The sequence below is a fragment of the Girardinichthys multiradiatus genome, chromosome 22 (genome assembly GCF_021462225.1).
Source record: "Girardinichthys multiradiatus isolate DD_20200921_A chromosome 22, DD_fGirMul_XY1, whole genome shotgun sequence".
NCBI lineage: Eukaryota > Metazoa > Chordata > Actinopteri > Cyprinodontiformes > Goodeidae > Girardinichthys > Girardinichthys multiradiatus.
This window is the reverse complement of record NC_061814.1, coordinates 38,472,250-38,491,663: the sequence shown is the minus strand read 5'-3', so window position 1 is coordinate 38,491,663 and position 19,414 is coordinate 38,472,250. Positions and strand designations below refer to the sequence as shown.

Sequence of the window (19,414 nt, the reverse complement as noted above, 5' to 3'; positions counted from 1 at the left end):
CGGGTGCTGGGTGATCTTCATAAGTCATGAAACGGCTGAGAGATTATAGACTTGGTTACTCTTTGCCAGATTGATTAAAAAGGAAAAACACATGATTATGAGTTTATATTGGCAGAAAGCAGTGTGTTCAGTGTTTGCTTTCAGAGTTCAACAAAAACAGTTCTCCACAAATAAATTACATTATCAAAACAATTATCTCCCAGATGAAAAACAGTGGGGATTGTTTCCAGCACTATCTCAGATGAGTACAATGCAAACTTCACAAAATGTGTCTTTTTGCAACAAAGTAAAACAGCCAACTGAACGTCTTCCCATAAGGACTAAATCTACATTTCTTATTTCAGCTAAATGTCCTGGAGCTTTCCTTCCCTGCCCAGTAGAGGGGGCAATACTCAATGCGTCACCTTCAGCATTACATCTACACCTATGAGGTAATTGTTGTTTGGTCAGGTGAGCTGCTGCAGCAGCTGTCAGATCTGATGACAGCAGGAGAGATCAGTCTGCACACATTTTATGATGTCTAGCAAAAGTATTCATACCCATGAACAGTTCGCCTTATTTTGTCTGGTTACAACCACAAACCACAGCATAAATTGTGAGGATTTTATATAACTGACCAACACAAAGTGCTTCGTATACATTAATAGTTTTGTCCATTCTTCTTTACAAAATAGCTCAAGCTCAGTCAGATGGATGAAAAGCATCTGTGAACATACATTTTCAAGTCCTGCAACATATTTTCAACTGTGTTTGGGTCTGGACTTTGACTAGACCATTCTAACACATGAATAGGCTTTGATCTAAACCATTTCATTGTAGCTCTGGCTGTGTGTTTAGTGTTATTCTGCTGTAAGGTTAAACCTCTGCCCCAGTCTGAAGCCTTTTGCACCCTTTAACAGGTTTTCTTACAGGATAGCCCTATATTTAACTCCTTCCATTTTCTCATTAGCTTCCCTGTCCCTGCTAAAGAAAAGCATCCCCACACGACGATGCCATCCCTGCGAGGGTGTTTTGTTCAGGGTGGTGTGCAGTGTTAGTACTCCTCCAGTGCATTTTGCTTGTAGGCCAAAAAGTACAGCTTTGGTCTGATCTGATCAGAGCCCATTCTTCCACATATATCCCTTACACTGCAAACTGAACCTCATACATGGATAGCCTTTTTCTCTCCAATGGCTTCCATGATGACCCGATTTGTGGATTGCACAACTAATAGTTGTGTACAGATTTCTCCACGTGAGCTGTGGATCTCTGCAGCTCCTGATTGCTTCGCTGAATAATGCTCTCCACTCCTGCCCTATCAGTTTAGATGGAAGTCCAAGCATTTGTAGGTTTGCAGTTCTGAATCCTCCGTCCATGTTTTTGGATAAGGAATGAAACAGAGGTCACTTAGATAATAAAAGCTTCTATAACCTAACCCTGCTTTAACCTTTCCATACCTTTCTCCCTGACGTGTCTGTTATGCTGTTTGTTAATTAATGATCTAAGGTGTGTGCCACACTTTTCTGATGTTTATTTGTAAATCATTTTGCATCCAGCTCATAATGCGGCACTAGTTTGTTGGTGTGAGAAGGAGTAAAGATGTCAATAACTTGAGTGTTAGGAAATTCACACAGTTAATTTACAAATGCATCTTCGAAGTGTTTTAGTGTCCCCTTCAAAGTTGTGCTCATTTAATCTCATCATATTCTCAGCCCACATTCAGATTCCAGCGATGAGATGAAGCTTTCTGTCGACTGTGACTTGGCTAACTAGTTTGTCGTTAGTTTCATTTGCCTTAAATTGAGTGCATATCTATGCATGCACGTGGTTTCTTTTTTTCACTTTACAGGCAGATGTGTATTATGAAGACAGTAATGACTGCTAATATGACAGCCCACACTTGGCCAAATGCAGCACAGAGGTCAGATCTCTTTCTTCTTGTCTCACAAACTCACACCTCTTCATGTGGTGTCTCCATCTGCAGCTCAGTAGTCCCATCCCACACATCCCATCCATCACACACAGAAACAAAGACTTACACTTTGAAGATGAGTCATCTATTCATCACACACACAAAGTCATTAAAAGAATCCAGGCAGTAGGTTACTAAAGTTCAGGGCCTACACAAATATAAAGCATTTTCCTACATTCTTACGTTATAATGCTCGAGTGGAGTGGGATGGAGGATGAGCTGGATAGACTGATCGGAGCTTTGTTTGCAGTAATGTGGGCGTTGCTCTGGACTGTTGGGTGGAAAAGGAGCTGAAAAGGGGAAGCTGTCAATTAAATGCTCCATCCTCCTCTGGTCATGAGATATGGATCATGAGGGAGAGAACAAGGTTCAAGCTACTGAAACAAGATTTGTTTGTAGGTCAACCTGGTTCTGCCCTGGAGGTACAGATGGAGGGGACCCCTGGGCAGATACAGAGTTTCGCTTCCTTTCTGAACCTGGAAATAATATAAAATCACGCATGTAGAGATGGAAAGTATGGGTGAGTTTTGATCATGGTTAGATGGATGGATGGATGGATGGATGGATATTCCACACTGTACAGCAGAACAGATGCACATCCGGTCCAGGTAAAGTAATAACAGTAGCAATAATAAGAATAACTATAATATAGTTCCAAAACTATGGTATCAGTTAAAATGAATTTCTGTTCTGGATATTTCTTTAATTCTGCTTCCCCACATGAACAGAGTTTGTTTTTGTTTACATGCTTTTCTTCGTTTTTTTCTTGCAACATGTTGCTGATGATGTAATTTCTCCCCGTCCTTTAACCCATGATCCCCCAGCAGGCGGACTGCAGGCTATTTTCTCAGGTTTAAAAGCCAAGCTCCGCCTCTCCACCCAGCTTGTCCAGTCCAGCAGCAGCGGCAGCAGCGGCTCAGTGCGCCGGGGAGCGTCAGGGAGCAAGACACGCTGGATCACACGGTCCCTCCTCGGCTTCAGAGGAAACCCAGAGCTCCTTGGACTGACTGATCCCGTGGAACCGAAAACAGCGGGACAAAGTCTGGGTAAAATCTAGGAGGACAGTATCCGGTGGTGGACAGGAGGGGGGGGAGAGATGCTGCTCCAGCCCGACACGGTGCACCTTGCAGTCCGCCTCCGAGGCTGGTGATGCCCGCCGCGGTGCGGGGATCCCCACCCAGCAGCGGCAGCAGCGGCAGCGGCAGGAGGTCGGAACAACAAGGCGTTGGGGAGATGATGGTGGTTCGGTCGGGATCATGGCTAACGGAACCGGCTCTATCATGCTGAAATGTGTCGTGGTTGGAGACGGTGCAGTGGGTAAAACGTGTCTCCTGATGAGCTATGCCAACGACGCCTTTCCAGAGGAGTATGTGCCCACGGTGTTTGATCATTATGCAGGTAGGGTTACATATACCACTAACCATGACATCACGACCTCCTGTACTCCTGCTTTTCTTTGTTTGGGGATAAATTCCCAGCTTGAAATGTAACAAGAGGGGAAGAGCGGCGTGGATTAATCCCGTCTGACTTCTCTGCCACTCTTTCTGTAACTGCATTGCATCTGTTGCTATAATCAGAACCACTTGTTTGCCTTCTTCAAGTCCCTGAGACCACCACCCCTCTTATCCCCTGTCTACTCACCCCACCCTCATCTTTCTGCTCCCTCCACTCAGCTGCTCTTTTGTCATTTTCTTTTAGTGAGTGTCAACGTCGGAGGGAAGCAGTACTTGTTGGGACTGTATGACACAGCTGGTCAGGTACAGTTCATTTTGTTTTTGGTTACACATACAGTGCTGTGAAAAAGTGTTTACCCCTTACAGATTTCTTCTATTCCTGCTTTTTTTCTTGTCACTTTTTTAAATGTTTGAGTTCATAAAATAAATCTTAATATCAAAGATAACCTGAGTAAATGCAAAATGCAGTTTAAGGGAAAAATCAATGAATTAAAGGGGAAAAAAAACTTTCCCTATGTGAAAAAGTAATTGTCCTCTGAACCTGTTAACTGGTTGTGTCAACCTTGGCAACAGCTGCCATCAAGAGTGTCCAGTAACTGGCAATGCATCTTTTAGATCGTTGTGGGATCATTTTGACCCACTCTTCGTTGCAGAATTGTTTTAACTGAGCCATATATGGCAGTTTTCAAGCATGAACAGACTGTTTAAAGTTATGTCACTATCTAAATCAGATAAGTTTTTTTTTTTTAAAACATTAAGATGTGGACTTACTGCTGGGCTTTGGACCACTGTCCTGCTGCATAACCCAAGTAGGTTTAAGGTCACAAACTGATATTCTCCTTGAGAAATGTCTGCTTGAGAAGTCATTATTCCATCGATTACAGCAAGTCTTCCAGGTCCTAAAGGAACAAAGCAATCCCTGACCATCATACTACCATCATCATGTTCGGCTGTCGGTATGATGTAATTTTTCTGAAATGTTGTATTAGTTTTACCCTATTTACAATGTACACCTTCTAATAGTTTCACTATTTTCTCCTCCAAACACAGAATATTTCTTGGGGATCATCAGTATATTATTTTAGCAAATGTGAGAAGGGTTTTGTGCTCTTTATTAAGCTGTGGTTTGTGCCCAGTCTTTCCTATTGTTGAATCATGAACTCTGAGCCAAGTGAGGCCTGCAGTGCTTTAGATGTTCTGGGTTCTTTTGGGGCCTACTGGATGCGTCATCAATGTGCTCTTGGAGTAATTCTGGCAGACTGGCCACTCCTGAGAAGGTCCACCACAGTTCTATGTGTTCTGCATTTGTAGATAATGACTCAAAAATCCAAAATCCTTTTAAATATCTTTGTAACCCCTTCTAGTGTCTTTCAATCTCTTGTTTTTCTTGAATCTCTTTAGTTCAGGGCATGATGTGTTGCCTTTTTGAAACCTTTCAGCCTACTCCATATTGTCTGACAGGTTCCATTTAAGTGATGCCTTGATTTCAAAGCTTTGGCAGTAATCAGGCCTGGGTGTGGCTAGTAAAACTAAATTTGGTTATCTAACATTTTGATGAGCCAAAGTTTCAATTCATGACTTGACATGAATAGGGACAAATCCTTTTCCCAATAACGTCAGTGTCGGGGACCAAACAGTTAGACAAAGGACAAAAGTATACAAGAAATATCCTCCATTTATTCTTCCATGAAAGTTGACAAAAATCCATCAAAAGCACACACAAAAATCTAGAAAAATGGGCCCATAGGAAAGAATCAACCAATACCTAACCTAAACTGACAAACCAGGACTGACTTCTTACACCAAACATAAGGGAATTTAAACATACAGGCTAGCACTACATGAAACAAGAAAGGGAGGGACAAGACAACTAAGCCAAACAATAAATAAACCTAAACAACTAATTCATTCTTACAAATCATAACTACAACACAAATATAAAAACTAAGACATTCTAACACCAAACAATTTTTAAACAATGGAGCTTTCAGAGTTTGACAGCTTCTCCAGAGTTAAGTCCCCCTTTTTCACCAGCCTGATGGCTTCCTCCACTTCCTGGTGTCACATCACATTTGCTCCCCCCAGCTAGTTCCTTCCACCTCAGCAAAAGAAACAAACAATTAATAATCTGCACAAACATAGGCTGTTTACTAACTGTGTGCACCCAGCTTAGCAAACATCCAAAATAATACAAGAAAGTGCCATCAAAGAAATATGTGTAGAAGAGACATTAAAATACTAACACTGGGAAATAGCTGGAGGAACCTCCACAGTCAGGTTGGATCAGATGTCCCTTTTTAAAAGATATAAAATATACATTTAAAAGATAGTTTTGTTTTTACTCATGTTACCTATGTTTGATATTGAAATTAAAAATGGAACTCACCTATTTAACTGGTCCTACGCACTGGTCTCTCCTTTCCCGGACATGGAGACAAGCTCTGTTCTTGGGGAGGAGAGTTCGATGTAGGACTTCATCTGGTTCAGCAAAAACGCAGCAGCTGGGATGATGGTGTCAACCTTTCTGGCAAGCATCCAACCCACTTAATGAAGCTGCATGTCACCGTTAGGAGGAATTTGTTACCTCCTGTTACTTTTGGAGCTGGTTCGACCCAGTTGGTCTGAAGGTGGAACCAAGGTAATGTAACCCCCCTTCGCTGAAGCAGAGGTTGACTGGTTGGCTGGGATGGCTGAAACTGGCGGCAGGTTAAACATCCTTTGGTGTAGACCTGGGTGTCGTAAGACGTTGGAGGCCAGTGCGCCATCTGTTGGAGGGTGTGGAGTGTGGCTTTGTAGCTCCTATGGCACCCTACAGGAGAGTAATGGGCGTAGGATAACGTGACCCCCCTTTGGTCTGTTGTAGCCATGCTGAAAGCATGGGAGAGCTGTTTGATGCCAATCTGCACACTGGAGGTGCACACTCTGGCTGTCTTGAGGAGAGGGCGGAGCCCGTCTGCTAAAAGGAGTGTGTGGCTGTATTGTGCCTCAGTTAAAAGGAGGTTTTTTTGGCACAAACGGTCATACAGTTCTCTACTGGTTGATGAATTTTCCAGCCAGAATGCTAGAAGCATTCCTGGTATGAACATGGATTCCAGGTGTACACCTTCCAACACTTTGGGGTTGTAAGTTTTCACACCTGGGTTCTTTAAAGAGCAAAGAAAGGGTGCTGACTGCATCTGGGAGGAGTTTTCTGGGTTGCTGGGTGCAGCTGTGTCACAGAGGTGCCTATGTCTGGCACCAACAAGGGCCTGAGAGGTTCTTTGGGCTCCTCTAAGCTGGCAACCTGGTTTGTCATCAAGGATGGTTTGCTGCTTACACTCAGTGGGTTCTGCACCTCTGCCTGGACCCAGAGTTGGTCCTGGTGGCAGTCAATGAGTGGGGCCAGCCTGTCCAGCAGGTCCTGGCCACCAAGAAAAAGGTCTTTGTTTAATGTGCACATACAGGTCCTTCTCAAAAAATTAGCATATTGTGATAAAGTTCATTATTTTCTATAATGTAATGATGAAAATATAACATTCATATATTTTAGATTCATTGCACACTAACTGAAATATTTCAGGTCTTTTATTGTCTTAATACGGATGATTTTGGCATACAGCTCATGAAAACCCAAAATTCCTATCTCACAAAATTAGCATATTTCATCCGACCAATAAAAGAAAAGTGTTTTTAATACAAAAAACGTCAACCTTCAAATAATCATGTACAGTTATGCACTCAATACTTGGTCGGGAATCCTTTTGCAGAAATGACTGCTTCAATGCGGCGTGGCATGGAGGCAATCAGCCTGTGGCACTGCTGAGGTCTTATGGAGGCCCAGGATGCTTCGATAGCGGCCTTTAGCTCATCCAGAGTGTTGGGTCTTGAGTCTCTCAACGTTCTCTTCACAATATCCCACAGATTCTCTATGGGGTTCAGGTCAGGAGAGTTGGCAGGCCAATTGAGCACAGTGATACCATGGTCAGTAAACCATTTACCAGTGGTTTTGGCACTGTGAGCAGGTGCCAGGTCGTGCTGAAAAATGAAATCTTCATCTCCATAAAGCTTTTCAGCAGATGGAAGCATGAAGTGCTCCAAAATCTCCTGATAGCTAGCTGCATTGACCCTGCCCTTGATAAAACACAGTGGACCAACACCAGCAGCTGACACGGCACCCCAGACCATCACTGACTGTGGGTACTTGACACTGGACTTCTGGCATTTGGCATTTCCTTCTCCCCAGTCTTCCTCCAGACTCTGGCACCTTGATTTCCGAATGACGTGCAGAATTTGCTTTCATCCGAAAAAAGTACTTTGGACCACTGAGCAACAGTCCAGTGCTGCTTCTCTGTAGCCCAGGACTGGGGAATGCGGCACCTGTAGCCCATTCCCTGGACACGCCTGTGCACGGTGGCTCTGGATGTTTCTACTCCAGACTCAGTCCACTGGTTCCGCCGGTCCCCCAAGGTCTGGAATCGGCCCTTCTCCACAATCTTCCTCAGGGTCCGGTCACCTCTTCTCGTTGTGCAGCGTTTTCTGCCACACTTTTTCCTTCCCACTGAGGTACCTTGATACAGCACTCTGGGAACAGCCTATTCGTTCAGAAATTTCTTTCTGTGTCTTACCCTCTTGCTTGAAGGTGTCAGTAGTGGCCTTCTGGACAGCAGTCAGGTCGGCAGTCTTACCCATGATTGGGGTTTGGAGTGATGAACCAGGCTGGGAGTTTTAAAGGCCTCAGGAATCTTTTGCAGGTGTTTAGAGTTAACTCGTTATTTCAGATGATTAGGTTCATAGCTCGTTTAGAGACCCTTTTAATGATATGCTAATTTTGTGAGATAGGAATTTTGGGTTTTCATGAGCTGTATGCCAAAATCATCCGTATTAAGACAATAAAAGACCTGAAATATTTCAGTTAGTTTGCAATGAATCTAAAATATATGAATGTTAAATTTTCATCATGACATTATGGAAAATAATGAACTTTATCACAATATGCTAATTTTTTGAGAAGGACCTGTATAGATGGGGTGCACCAGAGCCGTGTCTTCAAGTGTGATGTCCAGCTCCACCCAACTAGTGATGCATGATCGGTTTTGGGTGCGGCTGGTGATGCTTACGTCACAAACGTCGGCCTGAAATGGTTCATTGAAGGAGAGCATGGCTATACTCACCTCCTCAAACATGATTGGGCGCATCAGGTTGATCTCTGATTTTATTTTAGAATAGAAACTCAGTTGGAAACGTCCTCCAATCACGATCACACAGTGTAGACGACGTGCTTGTCCATTTTGGTTCAGTTTACCTGAGAACCTTGGAAAGATGGTTTGTGGTGTTTCTCCTGGGGAGGTCCCAATGGGTACTTGGAGTTTCCCAGGTTTGTCTCCCCATCCGATCAGGTAGACTCTGATGGCTGTGGAGACTGGGTCCACGCCTAGTCATGCTGACGGGAAGTTTGGGTCTGGTTTATCTAGGTGGTCGGTTTCCCGTTTTGAAGGTGGTGGTGGTGCGGTGGCCTCACGCACCGCTTCTGTTACCATCTTGCGTAAGGCCTCCTTCATCCCTCTCCCCATAATTCCCTCTGCATGTCGGTCCCACCCTTTTCCATCAGTCTTACCTTTCGGCCTCGCTTGGTAGTCAGGGCGCCTGTTGGACCTAGGGTTATCAGATTTACCAGACTTTGGTTGCCGTTCATTGCCAACCCCCCGGTCCTGCTGACCAAACCTACGTTGTTCCCTGAACCGGTTCTTAGCGTGGGTTACTGCTGGAGGTATTTCCTGACCTTCTAACGCAAGGCTGGTTCTTTCAGTCCGGACCTGCAAAACCCTAGCCTCGCCCTCTGGTCCCTTGGTCGGGCGAGCACGTGTTTCCCACGCCATCTGAGCATATTTGCGGATCTCTTCCATGCTCATGGCCTTGGTTCTGCAATACATTGTAACATTGTATCGTACACTTTCATGAAGATTGTGGAGGAACAAGGATTTAAAAGCATGTTCCTCCACAATGCCGGTGCATTGCGTCCTTGGAAGTAAACGGCTCTCAAGCGCCGGTAATACTCCCTGGGTGCTTCGCTTTTCTTTTGCTGGATAGTGAAAGCACCAAGTGTGGCGGAGGCCCGGTCCGTGTACACAGAATATTCTTCCCTTAAAGCTTCGCAAAGGGTTGAATAACGGTCTCGGACTGCGGGTGTCAGGCTCTCCATGAAAACATGGACGCTCCTGGATGTTGTCTTCCAGATGAGCTTCAGTTTTTCCTGTGCTGATGGGCAGTACAAATCTAGAAGACAGCGTTCAACTTCCCTAAGATAATCATCAATGTTTGATTCTGCCTTATTAGGGTCGAAACGCTCTATGTCTTTGGCAAGGGACTCAAGCTGGCGGGTGCGCAATACGCTCTCAGGGATTGGTCCCGGCCCATCTGAGTTGTCATCGGAGAGTTCACTCCGGCTGCACTCAGGATGTATCAGTGCATCACGCCTCATCCTTGGCGGAGGCAGTGGAGGCTGCTCCCGGTACAACGGTGGGCCCTGTGCTTCCCGGACTCGGGTCCTGGGCAGCGGTTGAGTGCGGTAGGAACCACCTGAATCTCAGGGGCAGCTTTCTTGTCGCCTTGGCGGGGGTGAGGGATCGAAGAGGACCGTACTGCGAGTCAAGTTTGAAGGCTGCTCGCATCTAAACCGTGAACTATTTACACCTGCTGGGTCCCCAGCCAGGTACCGTTCATGGCTGCTGATTGCAGTGGGGTGGGGCACCGCACCACTGAACCTATTCTGACTACTTGCACCTGTTCTTGCCTCGGTGGATGTATGGGGAACCCTATGAGCGTGGAAAGGTAATCTCTGGAGAGCAGCTTCTACATCCTCCAGATCTGACCTGCAGGTTCTCTCAGGGTTTCGCAGGTGTGGCTCACCTCCAAAGGTTTCAACCTGTGAGGTGGGTTTCGGTCCGTCCCCCCATTCTTCCAGGGGGGGAGGGGTGGCATGGCTACCCTCTATTGCTTCCAATCTATTTCCAACTTCTGTTATTTCACCTCTAAGGACATCCACTGTCTGCAAAGTATCATTCAGCTCGAACTGCAGTTTAACGCGCTGGTCAACTTCCAACATTAACCTTCGCTGATATAACAGAGTGAGCTGTCCTAACACATCTGAGACCCGTCTGTCCTTCGGTGGGTTTTTAATGACTTGGAGCAACTCCTGAATCCTGGCTTCACATTGCTCAATGCCATAATCATTGAGGCCTTTACGCTCCTCGGGGGACAACAGAATCAATGACCCAATCACCTCTTGTGCCTGCATTCCTATGGGGTCCTCCACCATACACACATCTCCAGCTGCAGTCTGGGATGTTCCCTCCATCTTTGGCCCAAAATGCACAATGCAAACACACAAAACTGTTTATCTATGAACCACCACTAAATTAATTAGCCGCACACAACTGGCTAAGCTATTCAGCTAGCTGTCTGATTCATACCTGTCTCTTCCAGGTGTATGGGTTTGCTTAAAATGGGCACACAGGTTTGACCGTTCAAACTGTGGCTTACCCAAGTCTATGCTTTAATGGGGTTAATCAAGCAAACACGCAAAAAGGGGAAGAAAGAAGAAGAGAAAGAATTTTGAAATAACCCAAAACCCAAAATTCAAAAATAAAATTTTAAAAATGGGAAATGAAACTAAAACATTCAATGCTGTTCTTAGCTTCAAATAAATGTTAGTGTTCCCTAATATGAATCACCTACCTTCCTGTTATACAGCTAAGTTAGTTTTATGAGTCAGATCAAAACATGTTTCACACAATAAAACCCAGCAAAACGCTTAAATTTTATCCAAAAGTGGCAATGAATGATCTGTAACTTCAACTTTCAACTTTAAGTTATGCCCTTTTGATCATAGGTGATGGAATAATCTGCCTGTGTTAATGAACTGAGTGATTTAAAAAAAATCAAAGTAGGAAATCAATTTGCACTAGTGACCACCAGATGGTACTGAGTGCAGGTCTGCGGTTTGGGAAATCCAGCTGCAATCTGTAATCTATTAAATGGCCACCAGATGTAGGTGTTGTTCTCTAACTGACTGGGAGAATGTTGGTCACAACTGTAATTACGCCCAGCAGACACTGGGGGCAGGTCTGCTGCTTATCAGCGCTGGTTTTTACAGCTGCAGCAGCAGGCTGGCGACTGGAAATTCACTTGAACTTTTCCACAAGTTAAACCAACTTTCACCTTGCATCCACAACAAACACCTCTGAAAGATAATGTTATCCTTTGCAGTAGAACTGAGCGCAACCTAGTCAAAATATCCCCTAATTCACAAACGTTCTGTGCGAAACTCAAAAGTCTCACAATAAAACGTCTAGTTAACGGAGGTCACACTTGTTTATTCTGTGCAACCGTGATTTGATGTTTGTCTTTTTAAGGCCCGTCAAAGGAACGCCATATGTTGGGGATTATGATTATTGATTGATTAACCTTGATCAATAATTATAATCAAAAATCATAATTTGACAAAATTAACTTCTTAACCAAAATCCACATTTATGAATCGAGACCAGACATGTTTCTGGTGTTGTAATTGTGGCTCAACGCCTTTGACAATTACAACTGTCAAATACTCCGTAATAATTAATAACTATTGCCGAAGATGTCACTGTTTAATCGACCGTTTCTGCCGAAACGTGTGGAACTTTTAACCTTATCTTGACTGACGAATCACTTTTGCACACAATAAACACAAAACGCTCTCTTTTTATCTATGTGAATATTTATTAATCTTCACCTACTCAACATGCAAAATTCTACATAGCAAGGGTAACACATCTAACTAAGCAAATAAAGCAAACAGCTGTGGGTGTGTATTGAATCAACCAGCAGTTATGGCAAAAAGAAGGAAAGAGAATATGGAAAAGGGGTGTGGTGGTGAGTGGAGAGTGGGCGCAGCTACACTGTAACTCAGTTATTCTGAGTCATAAAACTTCCCCCAACTCCTGAGCGGACAAAGAGTTATAAAACGTTTGGCGGCAAGCTAGCGAGCAGTGAGATTGGAGACAAAGGAAAATGGGGAATTTCACCATGAGGTTATTTTAACAGTCCAGTCTTACCCCGCACCTGCGTTGACTCTCAGGTGGTAAAACACGCACAGAGCTAGGAGCACAGCGGCTTCAGACATCAACACAACACATCAAAGTTCCAATAAACAAGGTTACATGTACATCTCATTCAGAATACATGAGATTCTAACTAGCGATTCTCATCGCACTACAACCTCTGACCCTGCCCAGGCCTTCTAATAAAGGAATAAAAGTAAATGATAGGTTTACTTGTAGTTGTCTTCCTTCTGAGCGGAGGGGGGGGGGGGCGGTCGAGCGAGGAAAGGTGGAAAGGGGTTAATTGTCCATCCACAATTAACTTCAGGAAAAACGGTCAGTCTTCGTCTTCTGGCCTTCTTGTCGAGAAGGGAAAATATGATCTGACCATCAAAAGTCAACTTTGGGATGAAGCACGGTAGCGGTTTGACTCCTCGAAACTCCGTGTTCTTAGTTACGTGTTAAGCTCACGTCTTCAATCGGCAAAGTGACATTTCTGGCCTTCCTAGTCCAGAAACCTCAGTAATGAATTGTTCGTTGTCCAACGAGAGAGAATGAATGAACTTCCAGGAGCTCTTCTCTTAAAGGAGCGCACTTCAGTTGCTAGTCCGGTCTCTAGCAGAAGGCGGCGTGTTCAGAACGGAGGCCTTCCTATATAGCGTCTTGTGACGTCAGACTTGGGACGCTCGTCATATCCGTCGCAATGCTCGATGGGATATGTAGGAGCGGCTGTCCTGGATACCAAAATGGCCAATGCCATTGGAGAGGCACAGTGATGTCCAACAACATGCAGATAGTCCAATACTCAGCAAACAAGTGGTCCAACAGAACATACCTGCGAAGTACAAGTGACTGGGAGCTTCCGGTGTCAATCAGGGCCTTGAGCCTATCTCCACAGTAGTTTCCACCCACGGCTGCTTTTGTTTAGTTAATACGTGGTTCTCTCTGGGTACAAAGCACATCTGCGAGAATTTGGCAGGATTTTGAGGACACATTGGTTTTGTGTGGACTTCTTGACCACACAAATAGCATATGGGTTTTTTCAGGAGTTTTATTTGACTTGAGAATCCCCATTTCCCCTTTCCCGACTGCTTACCCACAGTTTCAGTCGAACCGGTGTTACCCGGGGTCGGTGTAAAATCCTGTTTTGCTGCTTTAAAGGCCCATGGTTGGCTCTTCCTACGTGCTGATACAAATGCATCTGCCAACGAAACCGCCTCTGCTGCATCTTTTGGATTACGTTCCTTAATCCACACTTGAAGTTCTGGAGACAACATCCGGAAACACTGCTCAAGAATTATAATTTCATTAATTTCTTCAACAGTCTTATCTTGGGGCTGGACCCACTTCCCATAAAGCTCCTTGAGTCTCACATGGAGCTCCCTGGGAGACTCATTTGGTTCCACCTGGAGAGAGCGGAACCTCTGACGACAAGTCTCACCATTAATTTCGTATTTCTGTAAAATGGCAACCTTAACACACTCATAGTTCATTGAGTCATCCACGTCCATATGTACATACTTTCCCAGTTAAGAGTGGAATCAAGTGAAATGCCCAGTCATGTTTGGGCCATCTGCAAACGCATGCTATCCTTTCGAAAGTTATAAGGAAGTGTTCAACGTCATCATCATCACTTAACTTCTGCAATTTTGGTTCTTTGGAGAAAGGGATAGGTATAGAGTCACCTGGTTTAACCAAAGAGGGCACCGATTCCAGTGGCAAATGGTCCAAATCCTCTTCATCCGGCCTCTTCTGAGACACAGGCCTCAAGCCTGCAGAGGAGTGGGCAGGGTCTTGTACTACAGGCCTCAGGCCTATAGAAGGGTGTGTCTGCACCTCCATTTGAAATAAACTGAACTGATGCTGGAGAGCCTTAAACCTGTGGTCCTGACATTCCATCTCCTTCTCCCATCGTTCCTCTCGAGTTTTCTGTTGACCAATATGGGCTTGAAGGATATTTGCCAGATCAGATATAGTCGGCTCTCTCCCCTGTCCATCATCTTCACCATCAGCCACTTCACAATACTCATGGTCGGTTTGTTCTTCCCTATCTACAGGGGCTAACTTGCCTTTACCTCCTTTGGCTCCTTTCATTTTAACAAAAAAATGAATGAATACTAATGTCCTTAACTGGATGCATCCCTCTCCTGACACCAATTGTCAAGGACCAAACAGTTAGACAAAGGACAAAAGTATACAAGAAATATCCTCCATTTATTCTTCCATGAAAGTTGACAAAAATCCATCAAAAGCACACACACAAATCTAGAAAAATGGGCCCATAGGAAAGAATCAACCAATACCTAACTTAAACTGACAAACCAGGACTGACTTCTTACACCAAACATAAGGGAATTTAAACATACAGGCTAGCACTACATGAAACAAGAAAGGGAGGGACAAGACAACTAAGCCAAACAATAAATAAACCTAAACAACTAATTCATTCTTACAAATCATAACTACAACACAAATATAAAAACTAAGACATTCTAACACCAAACAATTTTTAAACAATGGAGCTTTCAGAGTTTGACAGCTTCTCCAGAGTTAAGTCCCCCTTTTTCACCAGCCTGATGGCTTCCTCCACTTCCTGGTGTCACATCACATTTGCTCCCCCCAGCTAGTTCCTTCCACCTCAGCAAAAGAAACAAACAATTAATAATCTGCACAAACATAGGCTGTTTACTAACTGTGTGCACCCAGCTTAGCAAACATCCAAAATAATACAAGAAAGTGCCATCAAAGAAATATGTGTAGAAGAGACATTAAAATACTAACACTGGGAAATAGCTGGAGGAACCTCCACAGTCAGGTTGGATCAGATGTCCCTTTTTAAAAGATATAAAATATACATTTAAAAGATAGTTTTGTTTTTACTCATGTTACCTATGTTTGATATTGAAATTAAAAATGGGAAAAAAGCCACAACAGAGTAAATGAGTGAGGGGGTAGATCATTTTTCACAGCACTAAATGCTCTCACTCTGTCTAGCACTTCTCCCCTGTGCTCATCCACATGGCAAAAACTATCCAAGAGGGCCTCCAAAACGCCCACGGGGCTTCCAGACACTAAGCTGCAACAGGTGATGGTTTTCACACATGGGTTTATTGCCAGAGTCTGGTTTACCCTGGACAGTGATGGTAGTGAGGGGGCTTCAATAGTTCTATTATGCGGAGAACAGGGCTCCTATGTCCGGTAGTGATGTCACAGATTTTGCTGTCTAATGCCTGGGCCTTCTCTTTACAATGTGTCATTCAGTGGGCGTTCAGGAGTTGAGACTGTACTGAAAACTGCACACACACACACACACACACACACACGCACAATAATGTTTTCCTCTCAGCAGCAGAGCCAGTGCACACACAGACTGAGGCAACCCATGACAAGCACCAGTTTATTTAAAGCAACAGTGCAAGACATTTGCATTATTTGTTTACTTTTCTTTTTTTTTTTACAGTAAAAACATAATTTGGTTGGTAGAATCATTGAGAATTTGACTGATTGGCGTCGCTGTTAAAAAGCAGTAATTCCTGGAGCAAAAGGGGCAAAAATGGATTTGCTGGTCATGCTTAAATAGCTCCTGGATTTTATCAGTGGACGTAAACGTCAAGGTTAGAGTTTGTCACAAGCCGTGTGGGGCACATGGCAAACATGTAAAAAAAGGTGTTCTGGTTAGATACATTCACTGTCTTAGCAAGTAAAATAAAGACTGATTGTGTGCTGAAAAAAAGTGTGACTTTGAGCTGTTTCTGTTTACTGACTTGATTAGAGAACAACTGCACAGTCTGGTTCTTGATCATTTTCTCCATATATCATCAAAAATGCCTAACTACCAAGAGAAATAAACAGATTCAAAATCATAAATATATCGGCACGAAATGAGAGAAGTTCAGAACGAAGTAGTAATGTTTGAGTGTGAAGTAATCTGAAGCAAATGTTCACAAAAACAGAGCGAGACAAACAAACTACTAGAGATGCACCGTTCAGGCCTTTTATGGCCAACACCAATTTCTGGTTGGTTGAAGTCCAGATTCAGATTTTTTGTTTGTTTGAAATAGAACAATGTGCTGCAAATTCATTGATAGAGGTAGTTTTTCCCACAGAAATGAAGGAATTATAGGAGTATCCCCATTAATGTTTCAATGCAAATCCCTAGCCTTTATATGATTTTTCTTAAACTCCAAAAAAGTGCACAAATGTGTGTTGTTTTTTAATTCATGGTTTATAGAGAGTAGAGGGTGGGGATTCTTGGTTTTAATGACTTTAATCAATAGGAAAAAAAATCCTCTGTTCCAGTATTTGAACCGTCGGTCAAAGCCGATTAATGGGAATTTGGCTGGTTTATTGGTGCATCTATTACTACAACTAGAATTCAGTTTTTTGAATGTAACAAAATTTCACCATCAAACAGAAACGTTTCTTTCAGGTTCAATAATAGAAGTAGTAGTTTTAAATACAACAATAATTGAAATAAGTACAAAAATACCCCCATTTCTGATTCAAAGTAACATCTAAAACCCTTTCCTGATTTTCTTTCAAACTCAAAAGAAAGTGCAGCATAGACTGTGCTGATTGTTGATGCATGTATTGATCAAAACAGTTTAAATAACTTTATCAAACAGAAAAAAAAAATTCAACATTTGACCTGATCTTCAAGGGTAAACTAGTCGATTTGACCGACTGGTCGGTGCATTACTCATAAAAACCCTCTTAGCGATAAAATATGCTGTAACAAAAAGAATCATAAACAGATAAATCTATTCTCACCACTGCAGTTTCCATCAGATTCAAAAACTCCACCACTAACCCTACCTGTGCATCAGGTGGGAGTCGGTCACAAAACTGTAAGGCAGAACAATAAGATTAAAATTCAGTTTAGTCTAACAATTCACTCTTTTTATCCATTACAAACTGCTTGGTTGAGATTTGGCTTTAAAAACTATTTATTTTGAGTTGCGCTGTCATACTTATAACAGGATCCAAGGTGAACTATGTTGGATTACAGATTGCTGTCTTGTAACGAGGCTAAGATTCATAGTGAACTGGTGGATTCATGCAGTCGGACGATGAATATATCAGCCACAGGTGATCACCATTCTCATTCTAAACGAGGTGCCAGCATATAGTATTGCTTTTTCTTAAGTAGTGTTACCATAAGCACTCCACACTAAAGCAATGGAACCATAGCTGTTATTGAGACACAAGAGCTCAAAGACCAACTTGCTAGTTTTCAAGAAGCAATGGAATGTGGCAAGCTGAGTATACACCTGTTACACCTCTAAGCACCCAAACTGAGCGAGATGCACAAACCGCATATCCAGCTCATTAAAGGTGTTGAATTGAAAGTTATCAAAATGTGCAGATTATGTTATGCATATTTTCATGAAGCCAAAGATTCACAGTTATATCACATTTTCTCCTGAGACCAGGCTGATGTTTAGTGTTGAGCAGAAGGGGCATTAAGATACACATACCAATGCTTGGGGTTTGTTCCTGCTGATCGACCGTTGCCAGCTAAAAAAACTTAGCGATACACCATTAATGGAGCAGCAGGACAAGAATGCAGGCCAGATGTAAACATTGCAGGAGCGCTTCTTTTACTTTCTTTTTTTTTAAATCAGCTTTGAAACTGTGCATGAGGAAGGAAGTGGATTCAGCATTTTCTTCAGCCTAAAGGCGGCATGAGTTTTTGTGAAAAAGCGTTAAATGTATGCAGGCAGGATTTACTAACGGCAGCCCTGTATGTGGATTCCTTTCAGCTGTACTGCAGTGCTCCACTTCACATGTTGTGCACGTATGACCTTTGCCCTTCTGTCTTTCCGAGCAGCCTTAAACTGCATTTGCAGAACGCTAAACCGTTAACACTTTGCTCTGGGGACTGCTGTAACAGTCACACTTCAGACAGTAACTGAAACACGATCTGTTGGTCTCAAAGACAAAACTTGAGCTTCAAAAGGTCAGATAAGGAATATTTATTAGCTTGCATTCAGACTTAAAGGTTCAAGCATGCGAATAAGAAGCTATGCTCCAAGCCTGCTACCTGTTGCTACTGGATGGCAGAAGGGTTAAAACTGGCTTGGAAAAAGCAGAACGCCTTATTGTCTATTTCAGAGTGTTTCATAGTGTGTGTGTGTATGAGGGGGTGGCTTGTTTTTAGTTGAATTAGAAAGGGTGTCTGAAATGGAGAAGTTGTCCCAGATGTCTGCTTTGGATGCCGCCAGTTGCAGAGAGTAGAGTTACTTGCTCCCCAACTACCCCCCCACCCACCTCCACTGTGCCTCCGTCCTGCCCCTCCGACTCGGCTGACCTCCTCATGTGGAGCGAAAGGCCAGCTGGTAATGTTTATAGCTTCAGAGCCTGATCAAAGACCCGGTGCCCCAAAGAGAGGAGGAAACAGCGAGACGGAGCCAGAAAGAGGAAGAGAGAGAGGCAGATCTGGTTGTGGGAGGTAAAATATGAGAAGAAATTGGAGATGAAGTGGCTAAATTCAGCCCTTTTTAGTTTCATTTGTTTTTGTTCTCATAAATTTACAGTATTTATTCCTTCTGAAGTTTGTCACATTGCCACCAGAAACATTAATACATTTCAGTGTGATATATATATATTTTTTTTTATGTGATCATAGCAACATAAAATTGTGAGTTGCAAACAGAGTGGAAGTTCACCTTCCAGCAGGACAAGCCTAAACATAGGCCAGAGCTGCAATGCAATGGTTTAAACCAGGAGTGCACAGGTCTACCATCCTCAGGAACTTCCATTCTTCCATCTTTTAGATCCATCCCTTCTGTGGTAAGACTTAAAAAACATATATATTCAGAGGTTCTGCGTCCAATCTAACTGCTTGAGTTATTTTGCAAAGAATATTGGGAAAACCTTAGTCTCTAGATGTCCAAAGCTTGTAGAGACATACCCCAACAAATCTGCAGCTTTAACTACCGTGAAAGTTGGAT

The 19,414-nt window shown here is 43.3% G+C and overlaps 1 protein-coding gene across 3 annotated transcripts in view; it reads left to right on the top strand.

Annotated features, from left to right (window-relative positions):
• Positions 1–2,808: 2,808 nt before the first annotated feature.
• Positions 2,809–19,414, top strand: part of rhoq (ras homolog family member Q) — a 36,698-nt gene continuing 20,092 nt past the window's right edge. The window contains exons 1-2 of one of the 3 annotated variants that reach the window (XM_047351384.1): positions 2,809–3,349; positions 3,650–3,708. In XM_047351384.1, the coding sequence (XP_047207340.1) occupies positions 3,208–3,349; positions 3,650–3,708 (201 nt within the window). In that variant the 5' untranslated portion in view covers positions 2,809–3,207. The remainder of the gene's footprint in view (positions 3,350–3,649; positions 3,709–19,414) is intronic. The other 2 variants (XM_047351382.1, XM_047351383.1) reach the window with 2 other exon arrangements.